Consider the following 25401-nt stretch of genomic DNA (forward strand, 5'->3'; position numbering starts at 1 on the left):
TTAGACTGCTGTTCTTTCCCATTTGGAGACCTCTATGGTGAGAGTAAAAGTAAAGGACCCCTAGATGGTTAAATCCAGTCAAAGGTGACTATGGAGTGTGGTGCTCATCTCACTTCAGGCCGAGGGAGCCGGTGTTTGTCCGCAGACAGCTTTCCAAGTCATGTGGCCTGCATGACTAAACCACTTCTGGGGCAACAGGACACCATGACAAGTGCCAGAGTGCACAGAAACCTTCTCACCACAGTGGTACCTATTTTTCTACTCGCACTAGTATGCTTTCAAACTGCTAGGTTGGCAGAAGCTGGGACAGAGCAACAAGAGCTCACCCCTCTGTGCAGATTCGAACAGCAGACCTTCCAATCGGCAAGCCCAGGAGGCTCAGTGGTTTAGACCACAATGTCACCCGCTCCCTGCCTAGTGGTGGACCTCCTTTGCACAAAGGAATCCTCATGGTTTCTTTGCCATGAAGCATCTCATGACTTTCTGTTAAGGCCAGATAGCAGAGCTCTAAATTGTGGATGTGGAAAAGAAAAACAAATCTGTAATTACTTGAATTTCTTTATTAAAACAGTAATCAGGTGCAAGTATTCTCAAAGAGAAAAGCAATGCCAGAAAATGCATGAGTCACTGATAATAATAACCACAAGAAGCAAACGTGTGTTAGGTGGTTTGCCTGTCTCACAAAAAGTCACACTTCCAATCCGGCAAGTCTTGCATGAGCCACCATATCAGAATTCAACACAGTGACTGTAAATTCACATGTTGATAAATCTTTGAGTCCCTACTAAGCTTAGAAAATTGATTCCAGTGACAAAACCAACACTGTGCAAGATCAATCATAACATTTCTGTTGTGAAAGTTTACAGTTTCTTCAGCAAGTTTACAGTTTAGCTCATTCACATATATCCAAAGGGTTTGCAAAACTGTTATATCAGCTCTGTTCTGTATGGAAAGCCTTTGATCCAGGGTGTCAGTCAGAGTCAGGGCTGACCCAAGACATTTTGCTGCCTCTGGCACAGGACAAGATGATGTGCCCATGTACAAAAGCTGACTAGACCGACAATTGTACATGACAACAGGATAGTCTTCCCCAGTGCACCTGAGGACACCACACTAGGTACATGACAAACCTGTGTGGCACGCATCATCATCATGATGGAAGATAAATCTATCAGTGGCTACAGATTATGATGTTTGCATATTGCCTGTAGGATCAGAGACATCATAGCTCAGAGTGCCCATTCTAGGGGAACAACTGCAGCAGAAAGCTATTGTGCTCTTACTCAGCTTTTGAGCTTTCCATAGACACATATGGGGAACAGGATGCAGGGTTAAATAAGCCTTTGATCTGATATTGAATGAGATAAGCCCAGCAAAGCTCTCCTACTGTCCATATATGCTGTCTTGAATAGTATTGACCTGATAGTCAGATTTGTAACAAGGCTTTCCTAAACATCTGTAATTCTTTTCATAGACTACCTGAAACACATTGCTGTTGCTTATGGCAATATGTAGCCATTTAATTTTTTACACTTATATTAGAGAAAACTTGTCTGTAACATTACTCATTCAGCTCCAAATGATAGTGAGAAAGCCAGTTCCAGAAAGCATCAATTGGTGAATTAATCTAGGAAGAAAGCATGAGAGGAAATTAGCATAAGAAGAAAGCAGGCCCTGGAAGAACATCAAAGGAGGGATATCTGCTTGATATTTACACTGTGAAATTGCTTCGGCCTTTTGGATCAGTATAAAACCGTAAAATTAAACACTCTTTCAATTTTTCTGGGGTTTTTTTTTAACCATCAAAGCCTAGTACTATGATAGCCCAAAATATATCATAAGAATGGTTTTCTCAAGCATACTGGGAGAAAAAGTGACATTTCCTAAGCAATGGAGCCTAGTCCCTTAGACTTTACTGCAACTCAGCATTCACAGCTCTGCCAAGAAATTTGACAACACAAGCCTCACTTATCTACATAAACCCAGAAGATGCTGCTTCTGGGATGAGTAATATCAGTGACAAAATCTAAAGTAGAGCAGTGGCAAAAATCCAATCTGAGATTGCTTACCTTCTTGTGCAAGGATAATTTTTTAACTATATAAATGGTATTACCTATATGCCACTGAGTACAGCCAAATACCTGCTGCTGCTGCTGCTGCTGCTTCCTCCTCCTCCTCTTCTTCCCCATCTTCTGCTTCCTCTCCCTCAATGGCAGTACTCACTTCTGTAGGAATCGCTTCATCCTGGATCTAGTATCAAAGCATACGAGGGTGTTGGTTGCAGACTATTTTAGAAAAACTACCGTATTTTTGGCACTATAAGACACACTTTTCCCCCTCCAAAAATGAAGGGGAAATGTGTGTGCGTCCTATGGGGCGAATGCAGGCTTTCGCTGAAGCCTGGAGAGCGAGGGGGGTCGGTGCGCACCGACCCCTCTCGCTCTCCAGGCTTCAGGAAGCTATCCACTAGCCGTGGGAGACCCAGCTCTCCCAGGGCTAGCGGAGAGCTTGCCAGCACCCAGAAGCTTGGGGTGCGCTGAGCTCCGCACGCCCCAAGCTTCGGGATTAGCGCAGTGCTCCGCTAGCCCTGGGAGAGCCGCGCGGCTCTCCCACGGCTAGCGGAGACCTTGCCGGCACCCAGAAGCTTGGGGCGCGCTGAGCTCCGCACGCCCCAAGCTTCGGGCTTAGCGCAGCGCACCTGGGGGGGAAAAAATAATTCCCCCCCCTTTATTTCCCCCCCAAAAAACTAGGTGCGTCCTATGGGCCGGTGCGTCCTATGGGGCGAAAAATACGGTACATTTTAATGAAGACTAGTGTTATGTAATAGACAATGGTTATTTTTAGTAATAGGGTTGTTGTTGTTTTGTTTCGTTGGTGGTGTGTTTTGTCCATTTTTCCAAAATGTGATCTATTAGTATTTTTTTTACGGTTTTTATCTCTGGAGCTGGTTTTTATTAACAAATGGTTACAATCTGATGGATAATGAATGTGTTGTTGAATTCATGAATACTAAGGAGCTGAGGGAAGAAGCTGCACATGCTCTCACTGTTAGTAGAGGATGCTCAGAGGAAGAGATGCATAACATTCTCCACAGGTGCCAGAGATTCCTGCAGCCTCTGAAACCCATAACGTTTATGCATACAGAGCTATCCCAGATGATCAACAGTGACTTGGACACATACAGTGGTACCTCGGGTTACAGACACTTCAGGTTACAGACTCTGCTAACCCAGAAATAGTACCTCGGTTTAAGAACTTTGCTTCAGGATGAGAACAGAAATCGCGCGGCGGCAGCAGGAGGCCCCATTAGCTAAAGTGGTGCATCAGGTTAAGAACAGTTTCAGGTTAAGAACGGACCTCCAGAACAAATTAAGTTCTTAATCCGAGGTACCACTGTACTTAGAGGGGGAGGGGTCCCTGTGGAACACCTTCCCATCAGATGTCAAGACCATAAGAAATGGAACTCTGAACTCAATATTCTTGAGCTAGGACTCTCAGGGACTACAGCCCCAGTGCTGGACCCCACCAGGGAATCAAAACCTTCCCCTTTCCCCTGCTCAACACCAAAAAGCAAAACACTTGACGAAAGAGGATTGAGTGCCAGGCTCCAGGCCATAGGGTAACTCCTTTCAGAATCTCCATTCTCCAGCAAGTGGAAACTGGGTATCTATTTGAAGGACATGACTACTCTCACTTTTTTATTCAGTTTCTTTCCCTTCAAGTAGACACACACTAGGCAACATTAAAACTGAGATAATAATGGAAGCAGAGTTACGTCCCAGTCATGGTTCACTATCTGTGGAATTCTACACAGAATTTGGAAACAAGGACCTAGGAACATCAGCTGATAACAACAGCTGATGGACCAGCTAAGAGGCAGCAAACATTAGGAGAAACCTCTTAACAGTACAAACAGTTCAACAATAGTCAACCTTGAGGAGTGGTGGTCTCTCCCTTGTTAGAGGTGTTCAAGCAGAGGGCAGACAGCCACTTGCTTTGCTCTGGATTTCTTGCATTAAGCAGGGCTTTAAACTAGATGGCCCACAACCCCCTGCCCACAACTCTAATCAAAGACGCAACTTAAAAGAAATTTAAACGAAATCGAAGAGGTTAGATTACCACCACTCTATCTGCTCCATGATCCAAGACCTTCTTTTCTGCTTCTAGCTGCTCCTGAATTGTTTTCTGAAGCAATGGTGCATTTGCTCCTCTTACAACTGCTACCAACTCACCCCCCTGACAGAAAATAGAAAATAATTGCCAATATAGTTTACAAACGTAATTTGCGTCAACACAAGCATTAATATTACCAATGGCGGAGTCTGGGTCTTCTTATCCTGCCAACAAATGCTATGCTGCTATAAAGACAGCAAAATATACTTTCGATTTTAAGCATGGGCTGATTTCAAACCTCTCCTGTTGTTAGTTGAAGACCCAGAATCACAGAACAAGAAGAAGGAGAGGATTGAAGCATGGGAGGCCTCACAGGCAGGGTTGCAAGGCTGAACCATTTCATTAGTTTGATCAATAAACAGAACCTTGTTTTAACTGGCTAGAAAGTGGTCCCAAGTAATGAGGCAGATTAGAAAGAATAATTATTTTTAATATAAACACTTGTAAAAACTGAAGTCAAGCACTATCTTAAAAGAGGTATTCTCCTTATCTCTGCAATGTCAAAAAAACAACGAGGAGATGCTTCTTCCTTCAGAAACAATGTTTTTAGGCACATGCAAATGTATGCAAATTTAATTCCTTAACTGGTTGCCAAACTCCTAAGATTGATTTTGGCTGCAATCCTAAACCCACTTACCTAGAAGTAAGCCTCATTGAAATCAGTGGGACTTACTTCTGAGTAGACATGTATATTATTGCACCATAAAATAATTTACCCAGTGATAATTTATTGCCCCCAATCCATTAAAGTCAAGTTATTTTACTTCCACACTACTTGGGGCAAATGTTTTAGCTGACTCATCCTATTAATTTGTAGTACAACCCGTTACACAGGAAGCAAGCATATCATCCCCTTCCACTTCCGGTGCTTAGGTTGTGAGTGGCATTGCTTACATAACCAAAGGAACAACACTCCCACACAGGAAGGAGACTCGTTAAACTGTCTGAAGAAGTACAATAACTATTTTGGGGGGAACCCTGCAGAGTGGGCCAATTGTGATAATTGGCCATGGAATGCTGTCCAACTGCAGAGTGATAAGAACACTGGGATGAAGAAGAGAAATGCAGTAGTTGTAATCTTGAAAGGGGAACACGCCACACCACAAATTGTTTTGCAGGTCCTATGTGTTCCCTCAACTTCCCAGGAGCTACATACTCTGAGCAATGTTCTTCTGACAGAGTTTCCTGTGCATAGCAGCCACCTAGCACAGCAGTACCACAAGGCCAACCAGTCTCGGGCTCGTCCATACTTCTGCATTGTAGGCAAGGATCAGAGCAGTTTTGCTTTGCCCCACTCTTTAGCAATGAATCAGAAGGAATGGCAAACTGCAGAAAACCTGGTTGCTATTTGCACCAACAAATGGAGGAGTGGATAATTGCTAAGTGTGCTAATCTCTCTTGAAGGCTTTCCCCCCTTTACCCTAAGATGCCTAATTTATTCAGACACTACTAATTACATTCTTAATATTTATAGCATCCTAATCTCTGTCTTGTTTAATCTTATGGTTATATACATTTATATAAGCTATGTAAGTTACAACTACTGTGGAAAGTATTTTAGGTTACCGTATGCATAGAGAATGAGGGGAAATACAAACTAGGGTAATATCCGAAATATAAAAATACGATTCCCAGCAACAACATATATCTCCAGCTGCCAGCAAGTTCAAATTCATTGATACGAGCAAAAACACATGTTTAATACATAATACACACCAGAGCATAGTGGAGCAAGTTTAAAGTCAAACAGGTTTAAAAGACATCTCGGGTTTCAAATGTATCAACTTACAGCATAAAATAGAAACGTAGGTTCACATTTTCCACGATATTTCTCTAGGGCATCAACTGAATCTACTTCAGCCTAAATAAAAAGTAAACAAGCAGACAACTTACGAAGAGCATTGATGTTGTGAACCGCCCTGAGATCTGTGTAAGAAGGGCAGTATTGTATACAAATTTAATAAGTAAAATAATAGTAGCAGTAATGATAATAATAATAGAGCAAATGTTCACAACTACAGAAGCACCCCTTGGGTAGACCAGAAAAACACCTGGAGCAGAATTGCTCTAGAACCTGGTGCTTCCCAGTTATTGCTGGACTGCAACACACATCATCCCTGACCATTTGTCACACTGACAGGAATGATGGGAACTGGAGTCCAACAATATCTGGAGGGCCCTCGGTTCCCTATACCTGATTGGATAAACACCTGTTCAGATGCACATTTAGCTCTGCCCCCATAGCCCTGTGATTTCTCTGGCCTCTGCAAACAGCTACAGCAGAGAGCCTTGTATATCTGTTTGGGAAGGCTCCCTTGGAAGATCAGGGCTTGAGCAGAGTGGCAGGCTTAAAGTTGGATCCCCATATCTCTGCTCTACCCATGGTCCCTCTTCAAGCAATAATGAATGCCTGAAGACTTGTGTTATGACAATGGGTTTCAGAGATCTCTAACCACAATGTTTCCTTATTAGCCAGAGCAGGGGAAAGGAGCTCACAGGAAGGGGAGGCTGTGTTTTGTGAGGGAGAGTGTGGAGTATCTCTGTCCACTGCCAGCTTTGCTCCCACCCATTGTGGTCTTGCTCTGCCGACTGCTGGACCTGCTACGCCTGGAAGATTTGGCACAAGGAAATGCAGCCCCAGGACTGAAAAACTGTTCCCTACCTTAGTGTATAGAACTGCAGCTTTATTTAGCCCACTGAAGCAAGATGAATTGCCTGTTTTATCTGCTTGCCTCATAGGCATTTATCTTTGCCAACTATTCTTAATGGATCCATCCATATGATTTTCCCACCATCCCTGAGCACTGGCTATGCTAATGGGGGTTGGAGTCGGACAATGTCAGGAATGCACCACAGCAGCTACACCTACTATATAAATTTGAAGCCGTCTCTTACCACAGCAAAATGAAGGAGGTCATCACCAAATTCATTCCTGATTTTCCTGAAGAGGTTTACTACTGCTTTACATGGTCCACACCAGCCCTGATAAACATCTACCACTGCAAAGAGATTAAGCTAACTTAGCAAATCATGGCATTTCAGAACCTACAAAGTTTAGTTCAGCACATGCAAATGAAATTAGTTAACTATCACTACCTGTGTATCCCTGATCACTGGCCATGCTGGCTGGGGGTGATGGGAGTTGTAGTCCAAAACATTTGGAAGAAACAGGTTTGGGTGAAAGGTGGCACATCAACAACAGGAACACTCATTCCTTTTCTAACCTGCCCTATAAACACTGTCAGTATTTATATCTATCTCTCAATATAAAAATAAATGTAAGGCTGTCATCATGCAGCCCTTATTGTAATGACTTGTTACATGTAATGCCTTATTACAATCCTGGATTTGCATGGAGTCAGAGTTGGGGAGGGGAGCAAGAAAGAAGGGGGGTTGCACAACAACAGAGGCTGTGACATGGGATCTAGAAGGACACTGAAAACAAAAAGTAGTATTCAGAAGGGAAGTGTTTGGGGTTTTTTAAGTGTGAGAAGGGAGAAATCACAGAGATGAATACTACACAGAAGTTAACATCAAAAAGCTAACACAACAGAACCTTACCAAACTCCCTTCTTGCTGTACTGAAAACCTGTTTTAAACTACCACTTTTTTCTCGGTGTTGCCCCCCATTTGCTCTACTCAAACCTCTGCCATTTTTTAAAGTCACAATCTTCCTCCCACTGTCGCCCTCTGCTTGCTCTACTCAAACATCTGTTGTTTAAAATAACTTTTCCTTTCATAGTTCTTCACTTCTTGCTGTATACAAACTTTTCCCTCTTACTTTATTCAGCTGCTTTGTGTTTGAGAAGGTTCAGAGGCCTTTCATAGTACTTTCACATAATGTATCTAAATCCTAGTATTACATGTCATTTTCTGTGTAGTGATTTAAAACAGAACCGTCCATCAATTGAACTGAACCTTCTCAAATGAAGTCAAGCTAACTGACAGGTTTGCTCTTAGATTCTGCTCATCTTAAAGATATGGTAACATATAGCATCACAGGCTGTGCATGGAAAGGGGGCTGCAGATTAGGAGGAAGGAGGAGGCTTAAAAATGAGGACGGTCTGTTTGCAAGGGACCGTGCAAACGGGAGAAAAGGGATAATAATGAGCTATATGGACAAAGGGGAGACGGCAAAATAAGAGAGGAGGAAACATGGAAGTGGGGGTTGTTGGCGGGAAAAGAGGAGGAGGGAAAGAAAAAGTGGTGAAGGTGAAAATGGGGGCTGCGAAAAAAGGAAGGAGCAATGGGAATAGGGTTGCAGATGAAAGCAGGGGCAAGAAAGAACCTGAAGAACAGGAGGGGATGGTGGCTTCAGTGTGGAAGGTGAAAAGGATGCTTAGTACTTGCAATGTATGGGAGGAAGAGGATACAAGAGGTTACCATGGGAGCATTGTGTGCAAGGGGGTAGCACAAGAGAATGGAGGCGTGCGCATGAGTGGTAAGCTGAAAAGAAGGATGTAAAGTGGGACTGTAGAATAGAACAGAAGAAGCTTCAGAAAATGGGGTTGGGAAGGTGCAAAACAAGCTTAGTAGCTGCAGGAGGTGAAAAGAGAAGTTCTAGGGGATTAATGGGAGAATGGCAGAGGGTTGGTGATCAGAGGCCACAGTATACTAGTACAGTACTAGTATTTATGAACAGCAACAGAGAGCCATGCCATGTTTACAGCTAAGGTCTTACCAATCAAACCTTTGGAACCCAGCATTTCTTCCCAAAGTTCCTGATTATTAACAACCATCTGTGTGTAAATGAAATATAACTGAGAAAGCTTTCAATAAAGCAGAATAGCCTTTAAGAGCTACCTGAAAGGAGATTTGGTAAATTAGCAAGGGGGCAACTAAGATTTTTGTGTCAGAAAGTCAAAGTCACAAGTCAGTTCCATGAAAATACTTTCTTTAGGCAAAATGTATACAGAGAGGAAAATAAAAGACAGCACGATGCTCAAACATGGCACATAAGATGGTGCAATTTGTTTGTGCATTTGTTTTCTGTTGCTGCAGAAAGGAGGACTCAAATAAACACATTCAAATTACAAGTCAAATGATTTTGGCTAAATATTAGGAAAAACATCCAATAGCACAGTAAAACTTTAGGGAGTGGTGACCTCTCAATTATAGGTTTCTAAGCAGAAGCTAGATGACTACTTATCAAGGATGCTGTAACACGGGATTTCCTGTTTCACCTGTGGGTTGATTAGTGTAAGGAACTGGCAGGACAATGGGGAGGAGGAAGAGGATCCTGACCAGGGGTGTGGCTAGGACTGGGACACACAGGCAAGCAGGGGATGGCGAAGGAGAGGTCATAGCTGTCAACTTTTCCCTTTTCTTGCGAGGAATCCTATTCGGAATAAGGGAATTTCCCTTTAAAAAAGGGAAGTGTTGACAGCTATGGGAGAGGTTGGTGTAGGAAGTACTCACAGGGTGACAGAGGATGGCAAGGGGATGGGGGGGGTCAGTGCACAGGAACAGAACAGCTGGACCCAGAGCCAGAGGGGCCCCTTTCTCCAGGAGCATGGCAGGCTCTGAAGCATAGGGAGCAGTGGGTGGAGCACTCTGGAAGGCTGAGGCAGGCAAGGAGCCACAGCTCAGCTCCCTGGCTGGCCATGTGGGGCTCACTACCTCTGGGAGGATGTGTCTGTTTCCTCAGCTAGAATAGTCTTGGAACAGCTGAGGGTCACATGACTGAAGCCCAGATGCTGCAGTCAGCATGCAAAGTATAAAAGGGGCAGCAGAGCTAGGAGGCTGTGTCTGCTCATGTTGTTGGCCCTCAGCTTGGATGCTTCAGGATCTCTGAAGGATGGTGCCTTCGGTTTGGACTTTGGACATGTGGACTGACGACTTTACATACTGACTTGGCGCCAGGTAGGCCAGGAGTTCAGGGCAGTTAGATGACTTCTGAAGTCTTTCCCAACTCTATGAATCTAATTTTAAGATAGCATTATGCTACCAACACACGGCCCAATGTGGATATTAATATTTTGGTAAATGGAAGTCTGCTTGTAAGACATGAATGATGCAGATCTATTTAAACTCTCATTTTGACTCAAGAAAATCACCATTTTATAGTTCAATTTGGGGGAAATGAATACAGTAAATGGGCAAAAGTACAAAGATTCACAAAATGTTTAGGGGTATACATACCCCTGCATACGCCCAGAAAAAGCACTGTTTAAACCCATTTAACTTTTATCTGAAAAGAAACATGCATAGAATCTCATTGCGTGATTGCAGGCATCCCAGGAAATAATTCTCAAGCAACTCATTTCAGAGTAAATATGTTCCTGCTTCTGTTGTATAGCCCAGCATATCAGACCTCAAAACATTTAATTAACAGATGGCTGCACTTTGTTTATGGCAAAGCACTTTGAGGTCAGCCTATAAGTAGCTGACTTAGAGCCACATGGGAGCCGTTCCAGTGAAATCAATATGTCTACTCTAATGTAAGTAGTTAACAGGATTGAAATAATAATCAATTTCTTCTTCTGGCCACTTGATGGCAGGATTTATAGAGATTATATTCCATACGGAGCAATTTATAATAAAGGAATTGCAAACACATTCCCATCTTTTTTTATATGGTTCTTTAACCATGCTTTATGAATGAAAGATAGGATATGTATTAATATTCATATATTCATGTTCTTACGTCCAAAGTGCCACTGAGATCATACATGCTTGTCTCCAGACACCAGATGACTAAACTACACCAGTATGTTTCAGTTATAGGGTAGTGTCTAACTGCGCTCAAGATGCAAACTCATTCCTTTTCTGGCAACCAGCTGCATACTACCAGTATAATTTGTATTCAAATGGAAGTTTGCAAATTATCTAAGATACTTTCTCACACAGCCTAGAGGAGAAGGAAGGACACTGATGCCAATGGGACTACTTGTAAATAAATATGCCTCATAACAACTTTATGATAAAAGATTCATGAAACATAGAATATTAATCCATGCATTTCTAACAAAGTATTTGTTGTGCAGGCTGGACAGATCACATCACTTGTGATATTATTTCCTCAGGCAGCCCCTCAGAGCCAACATTAGAGGTTGACATTATTGGGCACATACTGATGCTTACATTCTTGCAGGGATGCCCATTGCTGGCACTCAGAGCTTCCTTTCTGCCTACCCATCCACCTGTTCTCTCTGTGCATGCAAGCAGTTGACAACAGAGGTCACGGTGCAGCAACTTCCACTTACTTTGAGATCTCCTTCTGGATATTTTGTAGACTGGGCCCAGAGGAAGCAGGCAAACGAATGGGCAATAGCAAGGAGGCCTACTCCAACATGTGCCTCTCCTAATTGCATCTCACAAACCCTAGAACTGGTATCACATCCCTTCCAAATGTAAGCAAGCACATTCCCTTGGCCAACCTGATCCTCATTAAAACCTAGGATAAAAATGAAAACACACATGCATGTATATTTGGACTAATACTGTGTTTTGATACCCATGCTATTTTTTGTTGTTGTTGACTTTGGAGACATCCAAATCAATATAGCCAATATGAAAGGACAATTCATTCTTTTTATTCTAGGTCTTAATGAAGATAAAGTTAACAGTGTATCTGAAGGAGTGTGCATGCACACAAAAGCTTATACCCAGAACAAACTTAGTGGGTCTCTAAAGTGCTACTGGACAATTGTTTAATTTTTTAATTTATTTCAACTGTGTCAGACCAACACTGTTGCCCACCTGAATCTAAAGTTAACAGAGAAGCTGTGCTTACAAATGAAGGGCTAAACCTGGTTTAGTGTCTTTCTCAGAATATTTGATTTGTATTTTAAGTTGTATTTGAAGATTTAAAAATTGAGTCTGCTCCAATTATCATACAGCTCACTCTTCAGTCTTTGGTTCTTATTTTACCTCATTCTGATTAATATAACACCCTGTGTCAGTGACTAGTCCCTGGAAAAGTGAACCGTAGGGATTCGTTTAAATCGGCTCTTACATTTCCTTTCTGATTCATCAAATGATGAAAGCAATTGCATTACTGCTTCTTGTTGCCCTGGGAGACTGGTAAATCCATTTAGAACTACTGCTTTCTATTTTAAATCTATGCCATTGTAGGAAGGTTTCACTGGCAGAATACAATACAGCATTGCGCCCGAACCACCCTCTCTTCCAAACAAGCCGGAAATACCAAACTCTAACAGAATGAAATGCCACATTTGAAACATTAAGCTCACTTACTGACCTGCAAAGCTAATTCTTTCTTCCTGCTGGTCATAGTGCTGCCAAAACAAAAACGCCAAAATATCAGGTCACTACGTAACGCCCAGGCTGGAGAATCATCATCAAGGCACTTTGCTAATTAGATATAATTTAGGGCTATGAAGCACCAACTATGGCTTTTGCAGCATATGTTTACTTGGAAGTAAGTCTGCATTGTGCCCAGTGGGATTTACTCCCTAGTAAAAGTGTTTAGCATTGCAGCCTTAGTCACTTCCCAGCACTGCCCTAGTAACTTGTGGTGTCATTTCTAATCATTAGGACCGCCGCATTTGCAGGCCATTCTAATGCATTATGATTACTCAGAGATGAGTCTCACTTGAAAACTCTCGTTTCCTGGTCTTCAAACTCCGAAGGGACTCTATTGCCCCAAGAAGTGCAAGGGCTAGATAGGCAGACGGTACCTGATTACAGGAATTCGGCAATGGCTCCTACGCACCACCGCAGCAGCAGCGTCCCCCGTTTCCATAACAACACGACCAACCAATGGGAGATAGCCCTGTCCAGGGGCACAGCCGCCGCCAGCTCCCTGGCCGATTCTGCTCCTGACCCTTCCTGTGCAGGCAGATGGGTTAGTCCTCCTCCTTGCAGAAACTGCCAAGCTCGTCAGGGAGCTTATACGGGAGGATGAACTGAGGAAGAATTGATCTGACAGTTGAGCTGCACCCCTAGGGAAGTGAGGCTTGGCAAATAAAACACCGGCTTTTACATTAAATGCCTACTTTCCAAGACGGCAGTGCTAATAAGAGAGCATGGATCAACGTTTCCAACTTTCCCCTGACAAATATTTCCAGCTTCTCGCAAGTCATATTTTGATCACTTAAAAATATATTGCATATTTCTGTGTACACACCTAAGTGTACACGTGACAGATATGATGGGAGAGAAGTTCTTTCCTTAAGCCTCTTCAAGTCACATCTTTATTCATTTATTTCATTTATTAATCACTTCTCATAAGGCAACCCCAAATCAGTTTAGAATACAACGACATAAAAACAGTTAAAGCAATTGCATTATTGCATACACACACACACACACACACACACACACACACACACATATATATACAGAGAGAGAGAGAGAGAGAGAGAGAGAGAGATGCATGTATAAATACAAAAACTGGTTTAAAACAACAGCACCTTCTAATGTTATTCAATAGTGTTGTGCTTGTTTGACTCTGGAAACTAATTAAAATGTCAGAAGCTTTGAAAAATGAGGAGAGAATTGGGAGGGGTTCTCTGACCTATCAATATTTTCCTAACAATGCACTTAAGGCTGCAATCCTATACTGTAATCACTTACCTGGAGTGAAATCAATATGACTTACATCTGAGGTGACATATATGTGTTTGCACTGTAAATGGGTCATGTAAGGGATAAGAATTCAGAAACTTTCAATATTCTATACACATTTCCACTTTAAAGAAATAGCCGATGTGGTCCAACCAATAGAAATGAAGGAAGGAAAACTCAGCAATGGATTTCATATTAAATTGTTGACAAGAGGAAATCACACACCCCTATTCTGTGTTCCGAGTTATTTCCACTAGTTCAAGGGTAGCCAATGTGGTGCTCTCCAGATGTTGGACTACAACTCCACCTCTGCTAGTATGGCCAGTGATCAGATATGATGAAAGTTGTACTCCTACAACATCAGGAAGGCCTCACATTTATATATGTATAGCACATAGGTAACTGTTATGTACTGAGTTGAATAGGATTCAAAATGCAGCAGTCTGATTGGTCCTAGAACAATAGGATTCAGAATGCAGCAGTCTGATTGGTCCTAGAACAATAGGATTCAGAATGCAGCAGTCTGATTGGTCCTAGAACAATAGGATCCAGAATGCAGCAGTCTGATTGGTCCACAGGAGCCACCCAATCCAGCTCCAGGTGGAAGTGAATCCGCAACCTCATTGGCCTACAGTCGAATCCCAGAATTAGCCAATCACGTGGGGGCCATTGTGTAACTAATGTATATAAAGCAGACATTCTGGGGGAAATTTCCATTCCTCCTCACCACTATGAGCTGAATAAAGAGCATGAAATCCACTCTCGATGTAGCACCCTGCTTGTGGTTAACGCTTAGCTGGAATGAAATATTCAACGCAGCAACAGAGAAATTAAAATAATAATTTATTTGTCAGACAAATAAATGTGAGGCACAGTGGTATATGATTACCAAGCTCTGGCCTGGCCTCCTGCCATTATGGCCAGCACTTATATTTCCTTAATCCAGCCCCCTATGCTCCTCCTGTGGCTGCATCTGTCCAACCAGCCTGGTTGGATTTCCTATTGGCTGATTGCTATGACCAATCACAAAAATACACTCATTTCCTATTGCCTTTTATGGGAGACAAAGAGCTATATTTCCTTCCATTTATAATTGACAAACAAGTATTAATATATCTTTACATGTGTCTCAACAAGGAATCTTAATTACCAGCTCACCTCCTGCCCTCCTTGCCCTACTGCCTTCTAAAACAAATGGTTAATCTTAAATTTTTATCTTAAACATATGTCAAGTATCTTGAGTTTCACATCAACATTGAAAGATCTCCTTCATTTTGAAGGTTTCTAAACAAATGTCTGACAACTATATATCAGGAGCGCCCAGATAGCGTCTTCCTGTCTGGCAGGGGGGCTGACTTAAATACAACTCTTACAACTATATGAAATAAGAATCTAGCATTTCTCAAATCCTTTGCATAATTACATTTAAGCCAATATATTTAAGCTAATATATTTCATACATTATCATAGGTAACCTTTTAAAAGAATAAAGCTTCTCAAAATAGAACGGAAGGAACTCAGTAAAAAACAGGTTTTAAAAGAAACCTCTTCAGTTCACCCCCCCTTTTCACCCTCCTTTCCAGCCTCAAAATAAAATAGGAAGAAGCTTCTTCTTCCCCAGCCAAGCCAGTTGCCTTTCCCAACATTTATTGCTCTTTTAACTCTCTCAGTTTAAGAAAGAAACTGCCTTTAAAAAAGACTTCCCAGAAATGCTCTTTTTCTGCCAGCTAGATGCTTCTCCATTGCTCTTGGCCTTAGAAAATACAGCTCAAGGTTTAAGAGAGGCCCATAGTATCATTTTACTCATTCCTAATTATGTTTATCTCTGCTTTTTTATCTTCTGTAACATGTAGGTCAATGTCCTGCTCTCAGTCTGTAATTCCAGCTTTTACGACTTTGAAAGTTATTTTCCTGCTATAAATCAAGGGGGCCCCTTGTCTTAGGAGAATGGCCAAGGTTTTCTCTAAGCAGCTGGTCTCCTGCCTGGCATGAAACATTTGTGAATTCAAGCCCTTTTTAGACTTTATGAACCTGATCAAGATATAAGTCAATATAAACCTTGATTAAAAATGCAGTCTATATTCAGATGCCACATCGACTCTGAGTATATTTCAGTAACCATTGTCAGTAGCTGAGCAGCTGTCAATAGCTGACTCTTCATGTCAGATTTTATAGGCTGTTTTACTGACATCAAAAGATGTGAACACAATACTGTTTGTGCCAGCTTGCTTGACTCACATTCTTATTGGCTGGTTCTAGAAAGGCCGGACAATCTCAGAGCCTAGATGCTTATGATAATTAACTCCTCACTGAGGGATAGTATAGTTCCATCTGATCTGAAGGATAACATCCACCCAAGAGTTAAGGAATTTGAATGTGAAATTGCGTTATTCAGTTAACCCATTGTGCTAGTGGAAGGCAGTACAATGATTCCCACTAGTTCAACAGAACTCCCCACCCCCCATGTGTATCCCCAAATCTCTTCTGGGGGTTAAAAAGAATCCCCCAGAACAGCACTTGGGGGGAGGAGAGAGGAAATAATTCCATCCAGCAATCAGAAATGCTTTTGCTGACGGAACAATCTCCTTAAGCTTCTAAAGCAAACCTTGTAGAAGAAGAACAAGCATGGATTCTGTAAAGGTGAGTCCTGTCTAATTAACCCTTTAGAATTCTTTGAGAGTGTAAACAAGCATATTCATAGCAGTGAGCGAGTTAATATTGTGTACTTACACTTTCCAAAATCATTTGAGGATGTCCTTCATCAAAGATTTGGGATAAGAGAATAGATCCCTTTATGGATCAGTAACTGGTTAAATAACAGGAAGCAGAGAGAAGGAATAAATTGCAAATTCTCATAATGGCGGTGGGTGGGGAATGTAAGAAATGGAGTTTCCACAGATCAGGATTGGGACCTGTGCTTTTTAACTTGTTCATAAATCAGCTGAAGTTAGGGGTGAGCTGTGATATGGGCAGGTTTGCTGATATTCATGGTGGTTTGAAAAAAAGGGTTCGAGGTGATAACAACAACCACAACAAAAAAGATTGCAAGGAGCTCCAAAAGGATATCTCCACAATGGGTGAATAAAAGTAAAATTACAAATGTGATTCATTGTAAGTAGGTATAAAATGATGTACATTGGCATAAAAAAACTAGCTTCACATTAAACGTTAATGGGATCTAAACTGACGGTGACTGACCAAGAGATCTTAGAGTTGTGGTGGATAGCTCGTCAACCCAGTGTGTAGCAGCTGTGGAAAAGGTGAATTCTATGTTAGGGATCATTAGGAAAGGGATTAAAAACAAAACTGTCACTATCATAATGACAGATAAATTTATCGTATTACTGTTCTTGAAATAAAGTGTTCTGTTGTCACACCTAGTGTGTGTGTGTGTGTGTGTGTGTGTGTGTGTGTGTGTGTGTGTGTCTCAGAGCTGGAAAAAGTTCAGAAAGGGGCAACCAAAATGATCATTTGGCTACAACAATTCCGCTGAGAGGAAAGGTCACAACATTGAGGATTTTTTACTGTAGAAAAAAGCAAGTAAGTGGGGCCATGAAAAAAAACATAGGGAATTATGCATGGTGTGCATAAAGTGGATCGAGATTTTTTTTGACCTGCAACCATCTAATGAACCTGAATTTTGAAAGATTAAGGCCATTCAAAAGAAAGTAGTTCTTCATACACACATAGTTAAACAATGGAATTTGCTACCACAAGATATAGTAACAGTCACCAACTTTGATAGCTTTAAAATGGTGTTTAGACAAATTCATGGAGGCTAAAGCTATAAATGCCTACTGGTCATGATGGCTGCTTACTGCCTTCAGTATTGGAAATGGCACACCAGTTCTGAATACCAGTTGCTGGGGAGCACAAGGAGGGCAAGATGTATTATTGTGCTCAGGTCCTGTTTACAGGCTTTCCATAGGCAATTGGTTGACCACTGTGAGAACAGGATATTGTATTGTGCTCCACGGGGTATCTCCAGGGGCTAGAATCTGAGGGCCTATCCATACCTCGTCAATGTGGATTATGAATTCCTTGTGTCTCCTTTAATTCTCCCTCACCCTTGCAGCATTCTCCTCCAGGTACACACCTACTCCTCCCTAAGTCTGGAGGTTCTCTGTGCAATTGATTTGGACTCCTATTCAGCATAGGTAATCCCCGCGGCGGGGTGCGCTCCCGTTGCTCGGTCCCAGCGCCTGCCAACCTAGCAGTTCGAAAGCACCCCCGGGTGCAAGTAGATAAATAGGGACTGCTTACTAGCGGGAAGGTAAACGGCGTTTCCGTGTGCTGCGCTGGCTTGCCAGATGCAGCTTGTCACGCTGGCCACGTGACCCGGAAGTGTCTCCAGACAGCGCTGGCTCCCGGCCTCTAGAGTGAGATGAGCGCACAACCCTAGAGTCTGTCAAGACCGGCCCGTACGGGCAGGGGTACCTTTACCTTTTAATCTCTGGATTTATGGAAAACATGTGGGGCAATAGTAGTTGGGCAAGAATGCTGCATGGGCGAGAGGGAAATAAAAGAGGCAAATGGGGCTCACAATCCACATTAGCCTGAGGTATGGAAGGGCCCCAAGTCTAAGGAGAGTAACACCTTTTACTACGTAAGACACCTGAGTCTATGCTGCACCTTCAACCTTGCTCAACAAGCTAAGGTCAAGCACAGAGAATGAATCTAGGCCCAAAAACATCAGGGCTGTCTTACCCATTAGGGTTAGTGGTGTCCTGCACCACAGCGCCCGCCCATCAGGGATGCCCAGCAGCGGAAGTCTGGGACCAACCAGGAACAGCTATGAGGGCATGCTGGGAGGCAGCTCTTCCTACGGCCAGCCACGCTCTCTCGCTTTCTGCCTGGGAGAGGAGGTAGCGGGATGCCGGGAACTTCATTCTCTGCCTCTTTATCAATTTATTTAAAGAACAACAAACTGGTGATTGCTTTAACTTTTTGATATGTGGTGATTTGAATCATGGGGATGAATTAGAAGAACTGCTGAGTCTTGAATGAGTCTTGCTTTGGAATTGAGGACTTCATTAGATTTTCTTCTGCCTTTTCATTTTATTTTGTTCTTAGGGCTTGTTAGAGATAATGCGTAAGCGTGGTGTCAGCTCCCTAAAAAAAGGTATTTAAAAAGGCCAACAACCTTGGGGTCCCCCCAAACTATGGGAAACGGGGGGGGGGGCACTGCCGGAGGGGTCTTTTCACCACGGCACCGGATATGATTAAGACGGCCCTGAAAAACATGATTTATAAACAGGATCAGGAAACATTCTGACATCAGTATCAACTGGGCAGGACAACTAGAAGTAGAAACTAAGAGCCCGAGACCCGTGTTGTTTCCCGCAACTGGAAGATTCAAGAGTGTAGCCTTAAAAAACCCTGTCATCCTAAACCACACCCTAACCACAGCTTCTGGCAGTGAAAGAGCATCAGAAATTGCATACGCACAAGTAGAGCAATGACTCTGGGTTCATAGAAGTATAGGGACACAGGTGGCGCTGTGGGTTAAACCACAGAGCCTAGGACTTGCCGATCAGAAGGTCGGCGGTTCGAATCCCTGTGACAGGGTGAGCTCCCGTTGCTTGGTCCCTGCTCCTGCCAACCTAGCAGTTTGAAAGCATGTCAAAGTGCAAGTAGATGAATAGGTACCGCTCCAGCGGGAAGGTAAACGGCGTTTCCGTGTGCTGCTCTGGTTCGCCAGAAGCGGCTTAGTCATGCTGGCCACATGACCCGGAAGCTGTACGCCGGCTCCCTCGGCCAATAAAGCGAGATGAGTGCCGCAACCCCAGAGTCAGTCACGACTGGACCTAATGGTCAGGGGTCCCTTTACCTTTAAGTAGAGCAATGACTCTGGGTTCGTAGAAGTATACTATGTCATCCAGCCTGGACATAAAATTTGAGATTACAGTCATTGATGCAGTTTCCCTCCCTCTCCCCCCCCCCCCTTACCATGGGAAGTCAACTATGTCATTCTGGTCTTGATTGTGGCACAAAAACCATATTTCCCCCAATACCAACCCAAAACCCAATTCTAAGTTGCCGTTCTGCATCTACTAACCTGTGACGTAAGCCCCATTAAACACAAAGGGACTTACTTCTGAAGTAGGCATACAAGCCATTGTGCTGCAGGTTAACTACACAGTGAATTCTTAATGAGCGCCTGGACATCAGCTTCAACACAGCAAGACACATGCCTAAGCCTTTTTGCAAAATATTCACATTTTCAGTTTGGGAAGAGGATACTTTAAATCCACTGGCACTTATTCTGTAGTAGTATTTGCAGAAAATAACTTCTAGGGAGTACCTGAAATCAGGTGAGCGCACCAGAGGAAAGATGTGTCCTGGCTGCTAGAAAAACAGGAAGGTCAAACTACAGATTGCAAGGACTGCTAGAAAATAAGACTGAAGCAGGAAAGATGCATGAAAGGGGGGAGAAACCCAGGGATTTCTGTTGCCTGGGGTCACTTACTTATCAATCACATATCTGACTTCACCCATTGGCTAAGAACATTGAAAAGTGAGCCATGCTGGCTCATTTCACATAAATTACTTAGAAGGATACCTGCACATTTTGCTTCATATCTTAAGGGCTAGATACTTGACTTTAAAAAAATATTAAACATTGCCAATGGCTGCCAATGAAGACCTTTGCAGGGCAAGCACTGTTAGAGATTCTTGGAATAATTAATATAAATTATTGCTGCAGAGATCAAGTATATTATTATTATTATTATCATTATTATCATCATCGTCATCATTATTATAATTGTTACATACATTTTAAAATTCTTATTTATAAAACATTACATATTAAAAACAAACAATATATTGTTTCCATGAGCAATCATTCAGTGTCCATGTTCGGCTGCTGTGCTTTTCTCTGCGATCACACTGTCTCTGCTCTTGAATCCACAGCAAGCATGCTGTGAGTTGAGGTTGTCAGGTCAGGTTTCAGGCTACACACCATCAGTGAGCTCCAGTCAATGCAAGAAATGCAAATTGGCAAGCCAGATGAAATCTGTAGGAACCATATATGCATATAACAACCTAGAATAGGTAATGTGTCAAAACCTATAATACAACAAACCTCTGTAAAAACTTCCATTTAAGATCTGGTTATTTGTGGTGAGAAGCTAAGGGGCTCAGTTTGCTATTTCCTTCTGAAGACTACCTTGCCTGAGACCCAACAAATGGTTGCTTTACACAGGTGAACATCATAGTCTGATATAAAAATCTTAGGGTCTGACTATGCCTGCTAGACTCTAATGAGACATATTTTAAAGGACAGAGTTGTGTATATTAAATATTGGCACTTCTTATATACTAGTTAAAAAGAAAATCTAATTTTCACAGCATTAACATTTTAAAACATTTCTCCTACACAGGACAGAAATTTCTAGTGCAACTCCACTGAGCTATACTAGGGCAGATGTAACCTTTTATATTCAGACAAGAAATGGCAGTATGCTGTCAACAACACTCTACAAAAGACATACACAAATGAATATTAATTGTAGATATTAGTAAACAGAATACAGCTTTGCAGTCATTTAATACAAGAATCTAGTATCTCCTCATAATCTTGTTTTCTTAAGTCCTTCCAAGACAGTTTATAACATGCAAGGAAAAAGACACTAATGATGATAACCGCTCCCCCAATCATATCATAGATGCTGGGGAAGATGCGTAGCACAAGGAGCTGAAGGATCATAGCTATCACAATCTCCAGATGCTGCACTGTGCTGACCAAGGCTGGATGAAATTTGTTCAAGGCATAATAGACACCCAGAAAAGCCACTGTGGAACATATGCAGATGCCCATGAGATAGCCCCAGCTTGTTCCATCCAGTGGAATTATTGGCTCTTGGAGGAAAAACATGGTGGAGGCTCCCCACACTGTTCCAGTCCAACCAAAGGTAAACAGTGCTGTCCACATGCTGACATTATCCTTAATGGACCTGTACACGATCATGGAAAGAGCTGTGGTTACGCCTGCCATAACTGTCATGGTATATCCAAAGGCCTCTTTCCAGATATTCAGCAGAGAATCTTCTTCATCAACAATGTTGGGGATCATGACCAGGCAAACACCAAAGATGCTACTCACCACAGTGATTACATCAATGTAAGCCATTCGCTCATCTACTAATAAAAATGCCAAGATGGCGCTGAAGACAGTGGTGGTAGCTCTCCACATTGTAGTCCCGTTGCTTGGGGGTACTATTGCAAAGGAAGTATAAGCACAGGTAATGGAAATAACGTTGCATACTCCATAAAAGAACAACCGCAGTCTGTATCCTTTCGGTCCAAAAGGTTCCTCATGGTAGTAGCACACAACTAAGACGGAAAACACTTGTAAAACAGAGCGAATGAAGATCAGTTCTAGAGATGGCACTTTGGAACGATCAGAAGCAAGTCTAGTTATCAGGGCAACACAACCATGGGCCAAAGCAGATCCAAAAAGCACTGCCCAAGTCTTTCTGGACTGAAAAATGCTTCTGTCTACAAAACTTTGGCCCTGCCCACTCTTATTAGCTTCTGACTTTTGTGGTTCCTGAGATGGGATGTCAATAGTGCCAAAGAAGGATCTTCCTCTCCGCTGGCCATTGCTCAGCAATCTTCTCTTTGGATTATCTTCCACAAAACTCTCAATGTCTTCATTTGCTTCTTCATACCCTTCCTCTCCAGGCTGTGGATAATGAGAAGTATATTTCACTGTCACTGTGTTAGGATGAATTTTCACTCGTTTTTTTACTGGATATTGTTTGGAAGGTGAAGTATCCATTTCCTCAGGTAACTAGGACTGATCACAAAGGAAAAAAAGCAAACAAAATATAATCATTTCAGCACGGATAAACCTGTTCTGGCTGCAATTTTGTACCATCTAGAAATTATTACTGTTCTATTGATGCCTTAGGTAAGCTGGGGTTGCTTGAGCAGACACCAGATTGAAAATATAAATAACCATTACAGAAAACCAGTGGTGACATGCGATTAGTATGCTGTGCTATAATCATTAATGCACATGCTATTATTAGACAATTTATGCTTGGTGTTTACCTCCCCTGCAATACCATTTTTCCTATGCTTTAATTTGTTATTGCAGTTCTAGAAATGGTTCATTCTGAAGGGCTCTTTACACTTAAGTAAAATATAGAGAGATTCCATTTTGACCCAGAAGGTGACCTTGTGATGGCTAGATACAGAAACCAGCTTTGTTACAGAATATGTCACAGTTTGGCCCAGCAGCTGTACACAGTTACACTGGGGTGTCATGCAGCATACGTTAACATTACATAGCTGCAGTGATATGTAGTTATCCAGCAGGTACATCCTAGAATGCTGTTTTTGTGTTCCAATATTATTTCCACTGCTGTTGATACTCGTTAGTAATGCTATACCAGATTAAGTGTTTTTGTTGTTTATTTTAACACTTTTAGGCCACCTTTTTAGGGTCAAATGTGTCCAAAACAGGTTTGAAATGTAAAATTGAATCAACAGCACTCAAATCTATGAAATATGGCTTTGCTAACATAGCTGTCTCTGTAGTGGCTAAAAACCTTTAGGGTGAAGATGCCCTATATACACGTCACCCCCAGTTCTATTCTTCTCTACCTGTTTCTGTGCAATGCAACTACTTTAGGGATGGTAGCTTTTTCTGATGTTGTCATGTTGACCTGTGCTACCAGACCAGTACTGATGTTCTTCAACAGTTTGGAATGCTAGTGTGATGCTACAGGTTATGTTGTTGCATGGGTGCATAAGTCAGCATGCTCAATCCTGAACATACAGTTAGTTAGTTAGTTAGTTAGTTAGTTAGTTAGTTAGTTGTAGGCACAGTAGCTCATAAACTCAGGTCTAAAATTTGTAAGACTAACTTTCGAAACATTGTACCGATGCTGCTAGCTAAAATGGTTCAAATGACAAATTTAATATTGCTTTCTTATTATGCAAACATGAACGAACTTAAGTCATCCATCTCATTCTTTAACCTTTCCTCCCCCCTCCCCCCAACTGTATAGTGTTTACTTTTATGGCACAAGACGCATTGCCTTATAATTAAAATGTAAAACCAGTGCTTTTTTTCTGGGGGTATGCAAGGGTACGCATACCCCTAAGCATTTTGTCCATTTACTGTATTTATTTTTCCAGATTTGAACTATAAAATGGTGGTTTTCCTGAGGCAAAACGAGAGCACCCCTAAACATATATTTTTTCCAGAAAAAAAGGACTGTTTAAAACCATAGGATCATAGAATTGTAGAGTTGGAAGGGATCCTCAGGATCATCTAGTCCAACCCCCTGCAATGCAGAAATCTCAACATGTGGTCTCCCATCCAATACAGTAAGTGGTTAGATTCTTAGACAGCAGACATGCTGAAAAATGAATCCCAACCTCAGTGCTGATGTAAAATACAGGGTGGGAATGAGGTACCCTCAGAGCTAGTGAGTGCCAGTTGAAGAGATCTCAGCAGCATGGATACTCAACAAAACCAGAGATGAGAGAGTGTTCCTTCTAAGATATACGGCATAATTCTAGCTATAATATCAGCTGCTTGGTACAATTTTGTTGAAACTGCGGCACTCAAAAGTTGCTCTGTGGTATTTCCCATTCATGGTTTGAAGAGATGACAGCTTTAAAGTTACATGCCTACAAAAATACGAAGGACTTAAAATGAAACAAGGTTTTGCTTAAGCAGACACCAAATGACAGCTGAAATGTCATGCAAGAAGAGAAAACAATACAACAACCAAATAAGAGAAAATAAAATTTACCTCTTGTTTAGAAGCTGCTGAGTAAGTGATCCCTCAAAAATATACCATACCAAGAGATGTTAAAGGGAGAAAATATGCTCTCCAGCATCCGATAGTGTATCCATTCCTGTCTTTTAAATTTGAAGAAAACAGAGAATTGAGAATAGCTACCTGTGAATCCAGAAACACAGACCCAAATGTTGTCAGTTTATGGAGTGTGCAGGAGGAATAATGTAGATTCTCTTTTGGTTACCGTCTCTTCTGTCTGTACATAAAAGCAATGAAGGGGAGAGAGAGGCTACAGCTAAAGAATCAAATGCAATGAACAGACCAGAAAAAGTGAGCATGCTCAGTAGAGCTCAAGGGCATTTGACAGCACCGTCACTACTAATTGTGGAGGGGAATAAATATCGTTCTTACTAGTAATCCTGCCAGTGGAGCATATGTTTTAGATGACACATGACAAGACTTTTGTGATCTCTTTTTGGTAATGGAAGAAAAAAGCCAATCATTTAAAATATAAACGATGCCTGCTTTTCATGACATGCATGACTTGAACATTATGGTTTCCTCATCCTCTGCTGCAAAGACAGATTTTTAATTAGCATCTTAAACAGAGGATGAATATAACATAAAGGGGAAGGAACCCCCTGGTAACTGCTTTGGATTCATCCACATTCTGAGACATTATTTTATATGCTAATGTAGACGTTCTTACACCTTATGTAAGTGCATTCAGTGAAAATTAAAGTATAAGTGGTCCTACCTGATGATTGCTAGTTAAGTGGTTAATACAATGACTGAGATGACTAACTGCTCATTTATACTGCTGGAATCCCACTGATATAAGCAGGATTATAGCAGTGGTCAGAAGTTCTATCAAAAAGCCTGAAATTTAGGGGGAAATGTACTGACTAATCAATGGGTGAAGTCAAACTACAGT

The 25401-nt window shown here is 41.9% G+C and overlaps 2 protein-coding genes across 6 annotated transcripts; both read right to left on the bottom strand.

Moving 5' to 3' along the window:
• Positions 1 to 545: 545 nt before the first annotated feature.
• Positions 546 to 13029, bottom strand: LOC114597685 (thioredoxin domain-containing protein 6). 4 transcript variants are annotated; one of them, XM_028730810.2, is made up of 9 exons: positions 12816 to 12848; positions 12377 to 12413; positions 10315 to 10363; positions 8855 to 8912; positions 7069 to 7172; positions 5963 to 6034; positions 4120 to 4236; positions 2142 to 2250; positions 546 to 1627 (listed from the first exon to the last, which is right to left on the bottom strand). In XM_028730810.2, exons 4-9 carry the CDS (start codon positions 8910 to 8912, stop codon positions 1623 to 1625), a joined length of 465 nt encoding a protein of 154 aa, XP_028586643.2. In that variant the 5' UTR covers positions 10315 to 10363; positions 12377 to 12413; positions 12816 to 12848; the 3' UTR covers positions 546 to 1622. The 4 variants fall into 4 exon arrangements, with proteins under 4 accessions (XP_028586643.2, XP_028586644.2, XP_028586640.2 ...); XM_028730811.2 differs by lacking the exon at positions 12816 to 12848 and adding an exon at positions 12731 to 12747; XM_028730807.2 differs by lacking the exon at positions 10315 to 10363 and having other exon boundaries at positions 12816 to 13029.
• A 7403-nt stretch (positions 13030 to 20432) lies between these two features.
• On the bottom strand, positions 20433 to 24972 carry SLC35G2 (solute carrier family 35 member G2). 2 transcript variants are annotated; one of them, XM_028730806.2, is made up of 2 exons: positions 24630 to 24972; positions 20433 to 22507 (listed from the first exon to the last, which is right to left on the bottom strand). In XM_028730806.2, exon 2 carries the CDS (start codon positions 22487 to 22489, stop codon positions 21251 to 21253), a length of 1239 nt encoding a protein of 412 aa, XP_028586639.2. In that variant the 5' UTR covers positions 22490 to 22507; positions 24630 to 24972; the 3' UTR covers positions 20433 to 21250. The 2 variants fall into 2 exon arrangements, with proteins under 2 accessions (XP_028586639.2, XP_028586638.2); XM_028730805.2 differs by having other exon boundaries at positions 24480 to 24972.
• Between the last annotated feature and the right edge of the window lie 429 nt (positions 24973 to 25401).

The sequence above is a fragment of the Podarcis muralis genome, chromosome 6, assembly GCF_964188315.1.
Source record: "Podarcis muralis chromosome 6, rPodMur119.hap1.1, whole genome shotgun sequence".
Taxonomy (NCBI): Eukaryota; Metazoa; Chordata; class Lepidosauria; order Squamata; family Lacertidae; genus Podarcis; species Podarcis muralis.